Consider the following 19,812-nt stretch of genomic DNA (forward strand, 5'->3'; position numbering starts at 1 on the left):
TTATGCGTTTAAGAAAAACTACGGAACCCCGGACAACTCTATCTAGCCCAAAATAGTAACAGTGACGTCACTCGCGTGACCAAAATGGCGGATTGACTCTGCTTACTGGTGGAGGCAGCGACTAACGATAAGCGGAAAAGTATAGAGAGCGAGGTTTGCGGTTATGGTATGATATGAAGCTGAAATTGATATCCCTCTATCCGTAGCATCCTAGGTACATTCTGGCAGCATTTTCTACGCTTAAAATGACCGCAAAATCTTTGTGGATCTTTGTCTTGTTTTTGTTGAAAATTCACCGGAAGTTTACATATATGTACGCGTCCGATACGATTATAGCTGTTGTGATATTTGTAAAATCAATGTGCTTAAGGTCATAGGCTACAGTTTTCTTTCGAATCTTACCACAAATATCTTGTTTTTATATCGAAAAGAAAAGAGTCGGCTGCTAATCCGCCATTTTTGTTTTCCCTTAACTTTGTCCTCAAAAGTAAAGTTATTGTGTCTATGCAGGTACTTAACTTTTTAAGGGAAAAAATCATCAACTTAAGGAAAAAATGATCGACGTAAGGAGTTTTTTAGACTTAGGTGCTTTATGAAAAACACTTAAGATATTTCCTATCACCTTAGGAGAAAATGAAGAAAACTAAGGCAAATCTCAAAGAAAACGGCATACATAACCTTTCTGACGTTTATGGTACGTTTTGCAATGCGAGGTCTTTTGCTTTCTTTGGTGGCCCATATTTTGTTCTTGATCTTTCGCATGGGCTCATAAAAATGAACCCACGTCTCATCGCCGCTGACGACATTTGCCAAAGGTCGACCGTCATATTTGGGGAACTGTTTCAACAATTTTGGCCATTTTTACACGGGCAAGTTTCTGGTCGTATGTATCCATCTTGCACTTATCTCTCTCATGTTTAGATCCCGCTTAAGAATTGTATGAGCAGCTCCTACTGAGATGCCAGCGAATCGAGCTATTTGCCTGATTGTAAATTTGCACAAGTAGCTACAATTTCTTTGACTTTTGCAATCATTTTTGGAGCGCATAGTCAAATGAAGTTACTCTACTTTTAAATTTCTTACACCATCGAGTAACTGGTGAATAATTTCATTTTATTATTTCCATAAACAGTACATATTTCGTGAATTTTGTCCTTTGCCCCCATACCAATAATTCAACGGTTCTATATATAAGACCGTTTTTAGTCAGCAAAAAGTGATCTTTTCCTCACCATTTTAGCATTAGTGTACACGAATAGACGGTGTTGTCACAGCTAGACTGAATTGATTTAAACATGTGTGGTATCAACGAAAAGCTTACAAAAAATTCTATGCGATACAGTTAATTATCTTTTAACAATTATGGGTACAAGCGAGATACAACACCAGATGCATTCATATTTGAACGTTCCTCGTATAGAAACTTTTATAGTGGACTCCATGATTCCAGTTTGTTTTTAGCTGTGAGGCTCTCGCGTAATATACCCTAAGGTACTGGGCATAGGGAAATAAGCTATGAGGTATATTTTACGGACTGATACAATAAAGAATCAGGCTGTCAATATAGTTAATCGTTTTGGCCAGTATGTTGTCAACATAGCGCAAAGACCATTTACAAATATTTGAAAGCTTTAGCTCTCGTGGAATTTCATATTATAACCAGAAACTTTGTCAAGTCAGCGCAATGGAAATATAACGATATATGTTGTTTATGACGTAATTAATGAAAGATAACATAAATCATAGACTTTTTTCAGTCCATTAAAACAAACAAATCCCCATTTATATGATTATATACAAACTTTCCTGGCGTTTTAAAAGACCGTGCTTTCAGAATCATAAAAGAAAATTTTCAATTACGTTTACAACTACTTGATAAATTAATCAGTCAGCAACTGTTTTATCAGGATGAGATTGAATAAATCTGCTGTCAGTAGGGACACTAATGAAAATCAGATTACAAGCTGCTATTTAAAACTCGTTTGTTTTGATTGATCTGGATGTCTTTCTGAAAATGAAAGTTAGTTGAACCTTTGATGTAAAGACACAGTATCAAAAAGTATATTTAAGAATCTACGACTCTTTTATCAACAGTAATCAAAATGAAGAAAATTGTTCTTGATTGGAATATTCAGACCTACTTTATTTCCATACTAACGCCAGATTTCTTCTGCACGCGCGTGCAGGTCTTTCTGTGCACGTGTGCATGTCTTGCTAACCAAAAGCAGCTCCGTCAGCATACCTCAATAGACATGTATAGGATGGATTTCTTTTCTTTTTGAAATACATAGACCCCTGACAAACAAAATAGTTAATGTGTAACTACTGAAATACTCATTTATTATACCTAAAGTAAATGCTCTATGTAAAAGTTCCATATACCAGTAGGGCTTTAGTTTGAATGCTATAATTTGAACACTTAGAAGTTTGAATAGCATCCGGTCGGCTGTTAGTCGTTTCCAAATCCCCGAACATACAAGTTTTCCTGTGATTTTATCCCGCTCTTTTTAAAAAAACAAGAGCTGTCTCCATAGGATGACATATGCCCCCGATGGCACTTTGAATGAATAGTTGTGGCCGATGTTAGAGTTTAGGACCTTTGACCTACGGAGCTGGGTCTTGCGCGCGACACGTGGTCTTACTGTGTCACACATTCATGCGTAGTTATTTTAAAATCCATGCATGAATGACAAAGATATGGACTGGACACGCCCATCAATGCACTATCATGAAAAATGACCTTTAAAGTCTAAGTGTGACCTTGACCTTTGAGCTACGTACCTGGGTCTTGCGCGCGACACGTCGTCTTACTGTGGTACACATTCATGCCAAGTTATTTGAAAATCCATCCATCGATGACAAAGATATGGACCGGACACGCCCATCAATGCACTATCCTTTAATGTCTATGTGTGACCTTGACCTTTGAGCTACGGACCTGGGTCTTGCGCGCGACACGTCGTCTTACTGTGGTACACATTCATGCCAAGTTATTTGAAAATCCATCCATCGATGACAAAGATATGGACCGGACACGCCCATCAATGCACTATCCTTTAATGTCTAAGTGTGACCTTGACCTTTGAGCTACGGACCTGGGTCTTGCGCGTGACACGTCGTCTTACTGTGGTACACATTCATGCCAAGTTATTTGAAAATCCATCCATCGATGACAAAGATATGGACCGGACACGAAAATTGCGGACAGACTGACAGACTGACAGACCGACAGACTGACAGACCGACAGACGGACAGACGGTTCAAAAACTATATGCCTCCCTTCGGGGGCATAAAAAAAACCCTTACAAGAAGCCTTCCAATGAGACCAATCTAAATCTAATGTGTTCTTCCTAATTGGGTATTAAACCCAGTTTCGAAGAAAACAAACAACGTTTTTCTAATAACATTGGCGTTTGGTAAATATCCCGGGATGAGATCTCCGTATATAATGGAAAAAAAATAAAGCAGGTCTGCTGATGATTTGTGATATTGTCGCCTCGGGTGTTGCTAATTTTCCAAGGCTGGCAATTTCCCATTTGACCCAAATTCGCCTGTGATATTTATATAATATTGAAAGTGATAATAAATTCATTTATCTAATTTAATTCATTTTGCTTGTTTTTATCGTACAACTTACAATTAAGCCTTAGCACAAACGTAGATATCAAATTATCTTAATTATCTATACTTATCTAACCACTTCTCTCGTTAATACGGTTAGGTGGACGTGAGAAAAGGGAAAACAAACAAATATATATAAATATATATAAAACAAGAGCTGTCTCCGTAGGATGACACATGCCCCCGATGGCACTTTGAATGAATAGTTATGGCCGATGTTAGAGTTTAGGACCTTTGACCTACGGAGCTGGGTCTTGCGCGCGACACATCGTCTTACTGTGTCACACATTCATGCATAGTTATTTTAAAATCCATGCATGAATGACAAAGATATGGACCGGACATGCCCATCAATGCACTATCATGAAAAATGATCTTTAACGTCTAAGTGTGACCTTGACCTTTGAGCTACGGACCTGGGTCTTGCGCACTGCACGTCGTCTTACTGTGGTACACATTCATGCCAGGTTATTTGAAAATCCATTCATCGATGACAAAGATATGGACCGGACACGCCCATCAATGCACTATCCTTTAACATCCAAGTGTGACCTTGACCTTTGAGCTACGGACCTGGGTCTTGCGCATGACATGTCGTCTTACTGTGGTACACATTTATGCATAGTTATTTGAAAATCCATCCATCGATGACAAAGATATGGACCGACACGCCCATCAATGCACTATCCTTTAACGTCTAAGTGTGACCTTGACCTTTGAGCTACGGACCTGGGTCTTGTGCACTGCACGTCGTCTTACTATGGTACACATTCATGCCAGGTTATTTGAAAATCCATCCATCGATGACAAAGATATGGACCGGACACGCCCATCAATGCACTATCCTTTAACGTCTAAGTGTGACCTTGACCTTTGAGCTACGGACCTGGGTCTTGCGCACTGCACGTCGTCTTACTGTGGTACACATTCATGCCAAGTTATTTGAAAATCCATCCATCGATGACAAAGATATGGACCGGACACGCCCGTCAATGCACTATCCTTTAACGTCTAAGTGTGACCTTGACCTTTGAGCTACGGACCTGGGTCTTGCGCTCTGCACGTCGTCTTACTGTGGTACACATTCATGCCAAGTTATTTGAAAATCCATCCATCGATGACAAAGATATGGACCGGACACGAACATTGCGGACAGACCGACAGACTGACAGACCGACAGACAGACAGACGGTTCAAAAACTATATGCCTCCCTTCGGGGGCATAAAAAGCTTTATTAAGATAAGAATTCGTTAAAATCTGATGATAAAACAACGGTAATTTCATTATACAATGTACATGATTCTGATTACGAAACACATTCAATAGTAAAACAATAAACAATTTTAAAACACAACATATAAGACACATGTTAATAGGATGTGTCCCTCAAGTAACACTGTTGAAGAAACAACAAAAAAATTTCAATAGGAAAAGCCATATTCAAAGAACACAGCCACCAATATATCAGCTTCAACTAAGACATTATAAATTAATTGCTAGAAAATCATCAATTTTTTTTCTTTAAAACGGATGGGGGTTTATCTTGGATAACTAGTGGCTTGTCGTATAAGAATCATAAAATAAGCAGACAAGATGACAAACTTTAGCTAATTAGTTTTCGGTCCAATTCTCTTACTCACTGTTATTGCAAATTATTCATGTAATGACTTGAACACATAAAACATGTTTAAACCAAATCTAAAAGGAAAAACGCTATATGATTACAATATGGAAAGATGTAGGTCAAATAAATTAACAGATAATAAAACAGCATCTGAAACAATTGCAGAACAAATTTTACTTCCAAAATTCCTTTACTACAAATATTGAACACTGCAAATAAAGAAAAGGTCAAGGAGTCAATAATAATGGGCGGACAGGGGAGCGACAAGGAAGAATGATAACTTAGCAATTTCTGCTAATCAGGCATAGATAATCACGACATTTCAGCAACTATGGACATTTTATTTGAATTAAGATATTTTCGTATGGTAGATAAATTATTTCGCAACTTAATCAACTTTGAAACTACGTATGCGGCGGTATAGATAAGGAACATTTTAAAAACAATTTTCAGTCTAAACGTATGACAACGACTTTTCAGCAGCTCATAGCATTAAGATATTTAGGACAATGTATGACAGTTAGCGAGCTATTTCGCCACTTAGTCCACGTTGAAACTGCATAAGTGGTGGCACATTTTAGATACCAAATATTACAGTTTTCTTTTCTAAACGTTTTACGCAATATCCATGTGCATGTACACGCATTTTTTTTCTTTTTTGATGAACAACTCTACTACAAAATGATATATATACATTTTTCAATTTAAACTTCCCCCCCACTCCTTCGAAGGCCAGCGGGTGTACCGGTTACAATGAACTTATTTTTTCCGTATGAACTGTGAGTTGTCTTGATGAATTAGTCTTTGTGGTAAATGTAATAAATTGTTGTAACTGCTACACCACAGTTTCACGTTTTTACATCCATTTGTACAATTTTGACAGCAAAAATAAGCCCAAAATCTTCACATATGAACCGTTATCCCAACCAAGTATTTTCTTCAAACTCAGAAATGTATAAAATGAGCATTGTCCGTTGTTTCGGAGCTTTCCACAAACCATATTTCAGTATTACCTATATACATGAAGAATTTACAATGATTCAGTGCTTTGTACAACTCATGTCAAAAAGAGATGTCATTTATGAAGATATGTGTGAAGTGGTTCTTGTTAGTGTCGTTTTCTTCCCTCTGCTGCAATCGTCTTTTATTTAGGATGTCAATACTTACTTTTCATCCAAATTGTAATAATTAGTAATTAATCAGTGAAGTTGCTATCCAGTGTTTGAACAATTTAACTGAACATTTTAATCTCATGAATATTCACGTGTTAAATTTAGAATGATGTTGTACCAGTACTATTTATGAAAATAGCCGGTATTTCGCCGAGGTCATACATGGCTTTACCCCAAGTGTTGATTGCGAATGTTAAACACAAAACGGCTATGATGTTCATAGGAAGTCCAGCCAAAGCCTACAAATAATATAATATTAAACATTTATTTTGCAAATAATTTTTGTATGTATCTGTTTTTTTGTTTCTTTCTTTAAATTCAATTCAAAGCATTTTTCCGCTTAAGTCTACTCGACGTTTGCATTTTCACGTTCACATTCACAGGAAGACACCTCAACAATTTTATTTTGAAAATCTAGCCTTTCGCATGTCTTTATTTCAAAGCACCATTACAGAGTAAAACTACTGAAGCTTTTAACAGGATAACCAAAGTAAATACCGTGAAATACTTTTACCTTTGGTCTGATTATTATATCAAACACTGTGTAAATGAAAACAATACACACTTTTCACCCCAAGTTGAGCGCAGGTGATTCTAACATATTTATTTAAAGAAAATGGTATAAACTTAAATTTACCATATCCGGTATTGTGAGATATCCTGTAGAGAACACAATGGCGTTCGGCGGTGTAGCAACAGGTAACATAAAAGCAAATGAACACGCAACTGTAGCCGACATCATAAGGTAGAGTGGATGAATGTGTGTGGCAAGACCCTGTAATAAAGGTTGGTGTGAACATGTGACTTTTTTATTCGAGATAATTCACTTCTTTTTTCTTTGTTCGTTTTGATCGATTAATATCTAGGTCCGAAAGCATGTTTATTTCTTTCATAAATCAACTATTTGAATATTACATTATCTAGTTTTGCATGTGAAAATAAAATATAGCCTAGTTCATAAGTTTATTGTTTATTAATCAAATCTGCATTTACATTCCGACTTTATCTAAATCCACTCGTTAATTTGCTCAGACATTCAGTAACTGCAAGAAACATGTCTAATCAATAAAGTGACATTAAGATAATTGAGCCGTGTCATGAGAAAACCAACATAGTGGGTTTGCGACCAGCATGGATCCAGACCAGCCTGCGCATCCGCGCAGTCTGATCAGGATCCATGCTGTCCGCTTTTAAAGCCTACTGCAGTTACAGAAACCGGTAGCGAACAGCATGGATCCTGACCAGACTGCGCGGATGCGCAGGCTGGTCTGGATCCATGCTGGTCGCAAACCCAATATGTTGGTTTTCCCATGGCACGGCTCATATGTAAGACTGATGTTTCCGTATTTCTAACTGCTTCATTATCACCAACAAATGGACTGGTTATACCACGAAATGAACCATACCAATTTAGTCAGTACCGCTTCTGAGGCTGTACCGCTATCGGCTTGTATTTACTAGCGGCGGTCATTTAAAAACATTTTAGCCATGGTTTAATTAATTAACTTTGCATTATGCTTCTGATAATAGAAAAAAGTCATACCAGTTCAGCCAGTATTGGCATCAGTAATGTCGCTGTTGCTGTATTACTTGTTACTTCAGTTGCACCAGCAACTATCAGGCAAACTATCAAATTAAGAACCCAGTCATCCAAGTGGTCGAAGGCTGTCAGTTCATTACCAACCCATGCAGACAATCCGGAGTCCTGCAAAATTAAACAACTCAGTTTACTTTAGTAAATATGGTTAATTTGTGATTCGTGCTCAATTACAAATGTATCATCGAGTCTGTTTTCTCATAGAACGTTTTTTCTCTCCGATAATACCGCATGTAAGTCATTTGCTTATCGTGTCATTGTGTTCGTGACTTAATAGGCTAATGAGGCCGTAGTATGAGCAAATACGACACCTAAATGGCAGAAAATGGAGTGTCGTTAACGATTACTATTAGTTTCGTTGTACAGATTGATGTAAACGCATTTATTTCATGTCTGATTCTCGGCACTCGTTCTGACAATAATCGTTTAGTTGATAAAATGAAAATGTTTTCTTGATAAGTAATTGATACACTCTTTTCAAATAATGAAGATGTTTATACCGATTTACTCAATGGATATGTTATCCTAGTAAATGATTAGCAATTAAATGTTTAAGTCTTACACCATGGACAACACGAAAATGCACGAAATAAGGAAGATACAACGACACGGAATCATCGACATTTTGGGGTGACCATGCGTTAAAATGTTTGCAAATCTACGACACTCTAATAACAACAATTCAGTAATTGGTATTGTGTTTGTGTTTGTTAAACGGTAATAAAACGTCGCCCAATCATTCTTGAAGCAACACAAACAGGACTGGAGGACTTCAGTACTCAGAGGACTCCGCCTAATCTAAATATTTTCAAATGTATTATTGTTGTCTAATACCGAATTGCAGTTAAATAGATTGGGCAAAAACGGCCTATACAAGAAAATAATATAGAAACTAGAATTGTGTCCACTGGACACGGATACCCCCACATACTACGTTGTCCTCTAAGCAGCAAAGCTTTTTAGTACAGACCATCTTTACATGAAGGATGTTCGACTAAAAGTTTGAAGCAAATTGTGTTCAGATAAAGTTGTGCACCTGAGCAACAACTCTGAATCCATTCCTTCAAAATGTGTATGAGGACTTACACACACCAAATTCCTTCTCTATGGCCTATTTCGTGAAGAAAATAGCCACAGAAAAAGGCCATTATTAATGATTATCTTCACATGAAGGTCCTTTATCTGTGAAACTTTCAAGCATATCTTTTCAATAGTGTTTGAGGAGGTGAACACACAGTTTTTTCTCTGTATTCTATATAACAAAACTATCAAAGGGCCATAACTGCGGTAAAATAGTCAAAGCAAAAGTTCCCTCCTTTATGGTTATCTGCAAATCAAGCTTGTTCATCTCTGAACGTTTGAAGCAAATAAGGCTAAATGTGTGGGGGAGGATATGGACACACAAGATTTCGAGACGTACGAACGGACGTACGGACAGCAGCAACACTACATGCCAACCGCATAAACATGGGGGCATTAAAGAGGATAATTCTGTACATAAATAGTTATGGATCCTGAGTATTGCATTTCCTTTCAATGTCCTCTGCCACTGTGTGAAATGTCAAGAGGCAAAATGAAATATAAAAAAATGCATTGAATTATTTTAAGCAATGACCCGCACAAGAAGGTGTCAGAATACAGTCAGACATACAGAGTGATATCTAAAGGAATTCCGCCTAATTGTGGTCCCCTAAACACATGAAATCGAAGCGTAGTCTTCAACTAGTCGGCTATCAAGAATGAAAACAGCACTGTAACTTATTTCGTATCGTTTTCAGTGTCTTCCGCTAGTTTTGTCTCTATTCGTTTTTCAAAAGGTGAATATATTTAACTAAAATTAATAATATTGTATCTTCCACTCACTTTACTCGCTTTTGCAATAGCAAATCCTCCACCAAGAAGAATGATGACACCCCATGGAAGTTTAGCACTGACTGCCTGCCATGTCAGAATGGGTTTATAAGAAGGGAGACCTGTAAAACAATAATCAATTTTGAAATATCATAGTAAACATTAACCTGTAATTATTAGAATAACTGATTTCTCATCTTCACCTCATCATGTTATCAGAAATTTAGCGTTTATCATATATTGTATACTCTGTGATGAACTACTGTGCAATACTTTAATAACAAGAAATATATATTTTAAACGTATTTTCATTTAAGTATTATAACGATATTTATTTTTCACTGATGTGAAACACATTTCTGTATTTGACTGGTTTTCTGGTCTTGGGCAGTACTGTCGGAATCGTTCAACCTCACTGCAACCGCAAAACATCACGGGCTATACATTTGCAAAATAAGGGAGACTACTCTAGCCATTGCACTACCGAATGAGACAAATAAAACAACACTTCAAAACAGCTGAGGAACCTATAAGGAACTGCGGGATTGAAGCATGGTCTGCATTAATGTTGTTGATATAATAATGTCTTCCATTCATTTTAATACAAATATAACTGATTTACTGATGTCCAAAACCTAAGGACAGGCTTAAATATCGTCTATACGTGTGGCCATACATTCAGATCTGTACACTGTCTTTGGAAATGATGTGTAATAGACACTAGATATGAAGTACATATATTATAGTTAGCCCTAGGCGACACGGTACGTATCAGTAACAACATTATGCACAGACAAGAAAAATACATGGTAAACTGCTGCCATACAAAGATCTTAACCATAACACTTCAGGCCTGGGTATTGCGCGCGACACATTATTTCGCATTTGCGCCAAGTTATAGTTATATCAAAATCCCTTGATGGGTGTCAGAGTTATGGACCGAACATAAAATAGATTCTGTAAATCACTGACCTCCAAATTTAACACTGACATTCAAATCTTGTGCGCGACACTTCGTTTTGGTATGGAGAACATTTGTTACAAGTAATATTAAAATCTTTTGAAGGAAGGCAGAGGTATCGATCGGACAAGAAACAGACCCTGAAAACCTTTGGCCTGGTTTAACCTTGAATTTGGAGTTTTGAACCTGGGTCTTGCTCACAGCAAATCGAATCAGTAACTATGGGAGTCATTTGTGCTAAAATAATATCAAAATCTTTTGATAGACGAGTTGTGGGTCATGCACAAAGCGGAACATTTCTATATAACCACTTTGTCTTCGATAAAGTTGGAGGACAAAAAGGGCAGCATGACTGCTGGCTGCAGGAGAAATATGTTGTTGATATCATCGTTTATCAAACAATGATTTATAAGTTACAAAGGCTGGTTTTGCATTGTGTTTGGATTATGCTGTTATCTCTTACTAGTATAACCAAAAATATATTTCACGTGTACGTTCTCCTTTGTAGAGAAAGAAAAAAATAATAGCAACAGCTTCTTTAAACATTAAAGTCACTCTTTAGTTAGTATATTTTTGAAATATTCAATTTAAGAATTAATAATGCTTTAAGAATCTGCTATTGTGATTTGGCATACATTTGTATATTAATAAAATACGCACGCTTTTACTTAATCAGATTTATCAACACGAACACCAGGTGTTCATGACTTAATCATACGTAAGTTTTCTTTCAAAGTAATCAGATTAGTTAGAATTTTTCTTTTGAAAAAAAATGCTCACATCAAACGCGGGTTTAAAATTTTACTTCATGCCAACGTAAATAGCATTTATGTGTAATCCAACATTCAAACATATCAAACGGGAAAATTTGCATCTTTGGTCAGTAAAAATCACATAGTTAAGTCCAGTTTTACAATTGTGTTCAAGACAACGTCAAAACAAATCAGTTGTCATCAACACTTCCCGCAAAAGACGCGTTTTAAAGTGAGAAATTGTTATTTTTATCGAATTAAATAAAATAACTTTACTTTAAACAAATTTGTGGAAAATTAATAGTTTCACTGTTGATCGGGAAAGGCATAAAAGCTAACACTGGTTTAATAATGTGAAGTTTGATATATTTTCTCAAAATTCTATGTTCTCTTTAAGATTTATGTCATTTGGTTTTGTTGTTTGAAAGTGTATTCTCGTAAAAATGCTAAGTTCAACATGCTCGTGTATTTACATGCTTTTTTTTCTAATGCGTACGGTTTTGATATGACATGTCCTGACGATTTTCATGAATTAAAAATATTTAATATGCAAAATTTGTTATAAGTTACTTTATTTTATCCTAAGAAAAAAACTGTTGTGCGTTTATAAGTGTACTAAATGTATATAACAGAAACTTGTAAATTTTTATCACTGTGAAATATTGAATATTGCAATTTAACACCAGTTGTCGCAGCTTCTTCCGTGATAGTATATTTACCAAACATTTATTGTCAAACAAAAAACTGGTTTTCATTACAAAGACACATTAGAAATTATTACAGATGAAAGAACATATTGGTGAAAGTACCTTCTTTTAACAAACAGAAAATTTTTGGAACTTCTCTAGGTAGCAGGAACAATACAACACTCAGTAGAATACATGGAGTCGAGTCCGAAACATACCTACAAGTAGAGACATATTCATAATGATTTCACAATAAGAACAACAGGTCCATTGCTAATTGTTATTGATAATGATAAACAAATTACACCCGCAAAACTGACACTTATTTTCATTGCAAGTACCGTTTACCAAAATCCTTGACACAATATTTTCAAGATATTTTTATTTTATACTTTATTTCAATGGTTTAGTAAACTATAACGGCAAATACTATTTGAAACTTTCACTGTTTCAAACATTTTTTATAATTTCACTGTTACCAAACTACACTTTAACGCGAAACAATAATCGGAAATTCTTTCAAATATAAACAAGAATAAAGACATAGATGTTCATAAATAACAACAAACATAAAGCTATGCGCTCCACAGTATTAAAATGTAAAAGAATATAAACATCTCAAGAAATTATCTTTTTTCTGTCCGTTGTATAACCAGTACTGAAACGATATGAAATAAAAGAAGATGTATTTGTTTCACATGTAAGCTCGAACTGTTTTTCTCTTGTGAACATCATCTGACAAAGTTACAGGTTATAGTTGTGATTCAGGATCAAATGTTTGTTTATATGAAATAAGAAAATACTACGTTACCCGGGTTTAAAAGCGCTGATACTTCCCCAACCGTCAATGTTTGGAGGTTTACGGAACAACCACAGAATTACAAGAATGATGAAAACGATCAAAACCTGGAATTCTGCTAGACTGAAAAAATGACCAGAAATGTCTGAAAGTGATAATTCAGCTGAAATGCGAACTAAATAGTCAACAAGTTTAAGAACAAATGAATGACGGGGCATTTACTGACATCAAAATGATAGTGACTGGAAAACTACAATTTCAACCTGAGATGAATGGGGAGCCTGTCCCTCCTGTACCGGCTTCGAATTAAGAATAGGAATTGTGTTACAGTTGTGAAAACTTACTAAGCTAAACTTTGAAGGCATCAGAAGTAAAAAACAAACATAACGTTGTTAATATTTGTGTATCTGGAAGAAATGATAATGCTCTTCACATAAAGGTTGGGACAACCAAACGTTTAAACTTTCACTATTTTGCTTTCTTCTAATATATACTCGAAAACTTTCAGGAAAGGACAATTTTTGCTCCTTTGCTTTATTTAGATTAGAAAGAATTCATTGACCGACAGAGGTATACTCACGTCAAGAAACCAAGCTTTTTAAATTGATGTCTAATGGTTGCGTTGACCGCCTTTTTCTGCGCAGGGTCCATCTTTTTACAGCACCTAAATAGGCATGAGATTAAATTTGAATATTTAATTCAACACTAATTCTGTGAAAATGGTATATCACTTATTTTAAAGCAATGAACCCGCAATGACATCGGCAAGTTACATGTTATCCGTATACAATTTCGGCTTTAAACCCATGTACGCGTTGAGCAATATTTACGTCTTAACCCTTACCCCGCTAAATTTCTATGATGAACTTGTCCATCTTTCTTTTCTATACAGTACCATTAACTGTTAAAAGCGGTGCTTACCAAAAATATACTGACTGAATGGCGAACAGTGCAGTACATGATCATACTGCACGCATGTGCAGGCTGATCATGATTTGCACTGGTCGCAAAGACAAAATTAATCGTGTCCAGCATGATAAAGGTTAACTAACAAGAGCACGTAAACTGCCATGTGCTTTTATATGTCCATTGCCGTTAGATAAAATACTTTTCTTGAAAGTTTAGTAGGGATACACATATTTTCAATCAATTTCACTACCTTTCCAGCTGATCACTTCCGCCGCAACCATTTTGAATATGTTATAAACTCTTTCGGTACATACCCACATCGTATGAAGCAAAGAACTAGCCACAACCATCCTATAACTGCTGTTATGAGCGATAAAGGAAAAGCAAAACCCATCCATTTTGCAAAGGATATTTCTGATTCTGCTCCTTTGTAGCCATAATTCTCGTACAGCCTGAGAAGAAAAGACGAATATATTATCTATTTTTTAAGAAATCGTAAATCTCAAACAGCGATGTTGTCGTTGAATGAAAAAAAAAAACAAACATTTTTTGGATTCCTGATACGAAAGCATTATATCGAGACGGTGCACCCCGAGTGATATAACGATACGCATCTGAACGACAAACAATGGTTTTGTTCGAGAGAAAATAACTGTTTAAGATATATATTATCAAACACGAAATCGCTTTCTAAGACATATGAGGGAGTATAAATTTTATCAACGTAGACTTTTGATTTCTTTCCGTTTGGAGTTCGGTATTTATGTAAGATGCAGCACTTTTTCTTGCGTACCGGACTGGAGTTTCCGGTGATTTTACCCATGCCGGCAAAACCCATCTGGCACCCCTTATGCCAGATGACTCTCGTGCTGTTAATGACAACTACTGGTTCATACACTAATAATATATTGTTTATGTAAAATACGAAAAAAGCAGGTACCTTGATAGTTTCTCTCCGTTCCTTATAGTATATTTCTCGATTCAAAATACGTTAGTTTACCATAAAAACATAACGTTACACTACAAACGACAAAACTAAAGTGGAACTTTGTTATCATGAGTAACGCAAAACATCATGACGTCACTTCTGCTTACGCACGTTAATTTCCCGCGCTTTGTGTTCATTCTCCACTGTAAGAAAGAGTGCTAAAAAGAAACTATTTCTACCTTTTGTAAAATACGGTATGCAAGAAAAAAGTCTGCCAGAATAAAATGCTAACATGTATACGATATGCAAGAAAAAATATCAGTCATATGTTTACGAATCGGATGGAAATATCCGTCCCTCGGCCACCTGCGCATGGACGGTAATTCGGCAAGCCTCATTACCGCCCAATGCGCAGGTGCCCTCGGGACGAATATTTCTATCCAATTCGTAAACACATGACAGATATTATTAGTATAAATCTAATAGGCAGGTTCTATGACAGCCTTACTAATATTTGAAGAATAAAAAACACCAACACCAGTACTCTGTCATTATTAATCTTTATAATTCAAATAAATAATTACATTTAACAATATAAATAATAAATATTCAACATACAAACATGTACAGTATGGAACAGTTAAAACACGGCAGTACAACAAAGTTTCATGTCCTTGGGTAGTCAAAAAGTAATTTTCGCTTACAATACATATATAAACGACTTTAACTAGAAAGAGCGTGAAAATAAATTATAAATAATATTTAAATATCAATAAAAACATTCTATACTTGATGTTTCTCTCTTACACAAAAGGAAATTTACATGTGTACGGCCTATTCTGAGAATACACAAAACCTTAAACGATGCTCCGACTGTCAATAGCTGTACAAATCCAGTTTTGAGTACCGAAAATGAGTTTAATTCTTTTAGGTGTGTATATCAGTTTCAGAAACTTTTACCGCAGACTGAGCGAACTATTAAAAAAAACAAGTCTGCAAGCCAATGTTAGCAAAGAAGTGTATTAATTCTTTTCAGTTAATATTGTGCTCAGTCAATGTCATAATTTTCTTCAAATACTAAGTTTTCCCCTCATTATTGTTTTGAATGACATTCCTTAAATTTCAGTGACATTCAGAGAAAAAGAATCTGCAATTTCCAGATATTAAAAAAACAACATTCTATGAGACCTAGTAGAAGTTGCAACTTATTAGAGGTAATTTCCAAAGTTAAGTATCATCCATAATTCTTCTGCAAACCCTTCAACGTAAAAGCCTGATCAGCTGAATCAGTGTCAACTCGCTGTAGTGCTTGTTCGCTACAAACCTTCATTAAATGAGCGCCCATATCACGTCCAAGTCCTCTGTCAACTTACTAATATACAATATCATCAAGAATAAAAGTTTCTCCTTACCTGCATTGTACTGACACCTGTTCCTTGGCCTTTTACATCTATCTGTTCTAAACGTTTTTTATCAAGAAGGAACTACTAATAATAATTTGATAAAGAGACTTTTTCGATTCTTACAAACTAACATTAAAACATTTATAATATTTCAAGTCTGATTTACATGGAGGCTCTAAATTTGCGTCATGAAATCGAAATATAATCTTAAATGATATATTATTCAGCAACTTTAAATTTCGTTCGGTCTATGGTAAAGCTGCGATTGCAAGTACATGATTAGTACACATATATTGTACAATAGAATGTACCTACATATTCACAGATGTTGAGCCATCTTGCATATTCGATATTATGGAAGATTTGCTTTCAAATTGATAATAACCAGTAAAGTGTAAGTTCTTAAACTATAGAATCGTAAATTCTTTAGGAATTCAGAAAATTGGTTAAATCTTCTATGATCAGTTTTTGTAGGTAAAACTGCCCACCTACTTGTTCCAGACCAGAGAGAAAATGCCAGTGTACATGTATAAACATGATAGATATACTACGAGAACCATAGATGCTAACGGGAAAATATACTAGCCACTGTCAATCGCGCATTCCTCATATGAAACGCGTAGTTCGGCAGGTGAGTATTATGCATATTTTACAATTGATAATTTATCTTTCATCGTGCGCTATTGACATTTTTTCAATGTTTGTCTCAATGGGCTAGTGTATTCCCACATTGGGTATCAAGGTTCCCGTAGTAGGGGTACGGTATAGCATCTATAATGACATTTTGTATCTGGTCTGGTATCAGTGTGTCTTCCTAAATGCAAATATTCAAAGTTTATTTGAATAAAAAGTATTTTTATCAGACGGCATAACTTTTATCATCTACTGAATAACGGCAAGTTTAATTTATTTGAAATATTTACGGTATGATATGATATAGCTTTTTTAAATATATTTCCGGTGCACAATTTCACACATTGCTTCTGTACCAGTAATACGATTAACATGCTGGAAATTGAATTAAGTAAATGATATTTCTGTAAGTACAAAACGTATATACATGCAAGGTGATGGGAGAAAACATGCAATATCCTATTTCCAGGGAGAGGAGCTACATTTCGCATATTTTTTCAGCAATCTTAATATTATGTCTCATTCGCTTTTAATATTTATCATTTTTCTTTTCGAGTAAACCAATAAAAACAAGCCATAATATAAAACCTAGTTAAGTCAATTATTCTAAATAATGGAAACATTATTTAAATACTTCTAATTTGAATGCTTCAAAAAGGAAAACAATGTTAAAAAATAATTTTCGTAAACAATATTTTAACAGGGAATACGCGCATAAATTTTTCCATTAAAGTTAGGCATGAACCTTGGATTTTACACCTTTTTTTATTAACTCCGACCAAACGAATAAAAAATTTGATGTATGCTGTATAACTATGAGCAATTGTTTGTTTGTACAAATTCATAATGCAGTTCATGCGTTAAGCAATTTCTTGTAAAGGTTAAATACAAAAACAAGAGAGTCATGATGACGCTATATCGCTCACTGGTTTTAAATTTGGCCTTTGTATCATCAAGATAAACATTCTGACCAAGTTTCATGAAGATACAGTCATAGATGTGGCCTCTACAATGTGAACAAGCATTTCCTTTGATCTGTGTGGTGACCTAGTTTTAGACCCCACATGACCCACCTTCGAACTTGGCATGGGAATCATCGAGAAAAACTTACTAATTTTCATGAAGATATGGTCATAAATATTGCCCATAGAGTGTTTACAAGCTTTTCCTTTGATTTGAGCGAGGGACCTAGTTTTTTACCCCACATGACCCTGTTTTAAACCTGGCCTAGGAATCATCAAGATAAACATTCTGACCAAATTTCATGAAGATAGGGTTATACATGTGGCCTCAAGAGTGTTAACAAGCTTTTCCTTTGATTTGACCGAGTGACCTAGTTTTTGACCCCATATTACCCAGTTTTGAACTTGGCCTAGATCATCAAGATATATATTCTGATTATTAGTTTCATGAAGATAGGGTCATAAATTTGGACTCTAGGTTGTGAACAAGCTTTTCCTTTGATTTAATTTAATGACCTAGTTTTTGACCCAACATGATTCAGTTTCGATCCAGGCTTAGAGATCATCAAGATAAACATTCTGTGCAAGTTTGTATCAAATAAAAGCATAAATGAAACCTCTATCTGGCTGAAAAGGGCCAAAATAGAAAATTTTGCCACTTTCAGGGGCAATAACTCTATAACTCATGATGAAATCTAGCCGGTTTTCGAAAGGAACCGAGATCTTATTGTAACTTAAGTTGTGTGTAAGTTTGGTTAAAATCAAATATTAAATGTCACTTCTTTCGTGTTCACAAGGTAAAGATTAACAAATTCTGGCTCTTTCATGGGTCAGTCAGGGGCGGTAACTCAGGAATCTATGAATGGATCTGACAGATACACCATGGAATCCAAGGGTTATTGTTGTTAAAGATATTTTGCAAGTTTGCATCAAATCAAACCATAAATGAAGTCTCTATATGGCTGCAAAAGCCAAAATAGCAAATTTGGCCCTCTAAGGGGCCATAACTCTGAAACCTATGCTAGGATCTGGTCAGTTTTCGAAAGGAACCAAGATATAATGCCAATACAAGTTGTGTGCAAGTTTAATTAAAATCAATCGCAAAATGTTGTCTCTATCGCGTTCATAAGCCAAAAAACTCTAGAACTCATGATGGGATATGGCTCCGTGTTCACGAAACATTTTCAGTCTCAGCTGAGTTTGATAATGAAACTCTATTCGTCATTTATATCTAAATAGCATGTTTAAAACTAAATTTTAAGTTCATAACTATTTTTAAATGACTTTTCAGTATTGATGGTCAGTTTCAGTTGGAATTAAGTCTTGAAGTTTTAGTAAAATTGATATTAAAATTTCAAGCTCAAACTCAGCTGAGACCGAAAAATGCTTTGTGAACACGGGGCCTGGTCTGTTTTCGAAAAGAACCGAGCTATTATATCAATACAAGTTGTGTTGTGCAAGTTTAATTAAATTCAATTGCAAAATATGGCCTCTATCGTGTTCACAAGCCAAAAACAGCAAATTTTGGCCCTTTAAGGGGCAATAACTCTAGAACCCATGACGGGACCTAGCCAGTTTTCGAAAAGAACAGTGATATTATGCCAATACAATTTGTGTGCAAGTTTGCTTAAAGTTGATTGCAAAATGTGGTCTCTATTGTGTTTACAAGCCAAAATAGCAAATTTTGGCCCTTTAAGGGGCCATAACTCTAAAACCCGTGACAGGATCTGGCCAGTTTATGAAAGGAACCGAGATATTATGCCAATACAAGTTGTGTGCAAGTTTGATTAAAATTGAATGCAAAATGTGGTCTCTATCGTGTTTAAAACAATTGTTGGCGGACGACGGACGAAGGGCGATCACAAAAGCTTACCTTGTCACTACGTGACAAGTGAGCTAAAATCTAACTCTT

At 35.6% G+C, this 19,812-nt stretch overlaps 1 protein-coding gene across 2 annotated transcripts in view; it reads right to left on the bottom strand.

Annotated features, from left to right (window-relative positions):
• Nucleotides 1-6,376: 6,376 nt before the first annotated feature.
• The window catches only part of LOC123534075 (solute carrier family 13 member 2-like), a 36,126-nt gene continuing 22,690 nt past the window's right edge, over nt 6,377-19,812 (bottom strand). For both annotated transcript variants that reach the window (XM_045316132.2, XM_045316131.2), the window contains exons 8-15: nt 14,289-14,426; nt 13,646-13,729; nt 13,078-13,188; nt 12,390-12,484; nt 9,880-9,989; nt 7,963-8,124; nt 7,057-7,194; nt 6,377-6,658 (exon numbers count right to left, since the gene is read on the bottom strand). In XM_045316132.2, the coding sequence (XP_045172067.2) occupies nt 6,521-6,658; nt 7,057-7,194; nt 7,963-8,124; nt 9,880-9,989; nt 12,390-12,484; nt 13,078-13,188; nt 13,646-13,729; nt 14,289-14,426 (976 nt within the window). In that variant the 3' untranslated portion in view covers nt 6,377-6,520. The remainder of the gene's footprint in view (nt 6,659-7,056; nt 7,195-7,962; nt 8,125-9,879; nt 9,990-12,389; nt 12,485-13,077; nt 13,189-13,645; nt 13,730-14,288; nt 14,427-19,812) is intronic.

This window comes from Mercenaria mercenaria, chromosome 12 (assembly GCF_021730395.1).
Source record: "Mercenaria mercenaria strain notata chromosome 12, MADL_Memer_1, whole genome shotgun sequence".
Taxonomy (NCBI): Eukaryota; Metazoa; Mollusca; class Bivalvia; order Venerida; family Veneridae; genus Mercenaria; species Mercenaria mercenaria.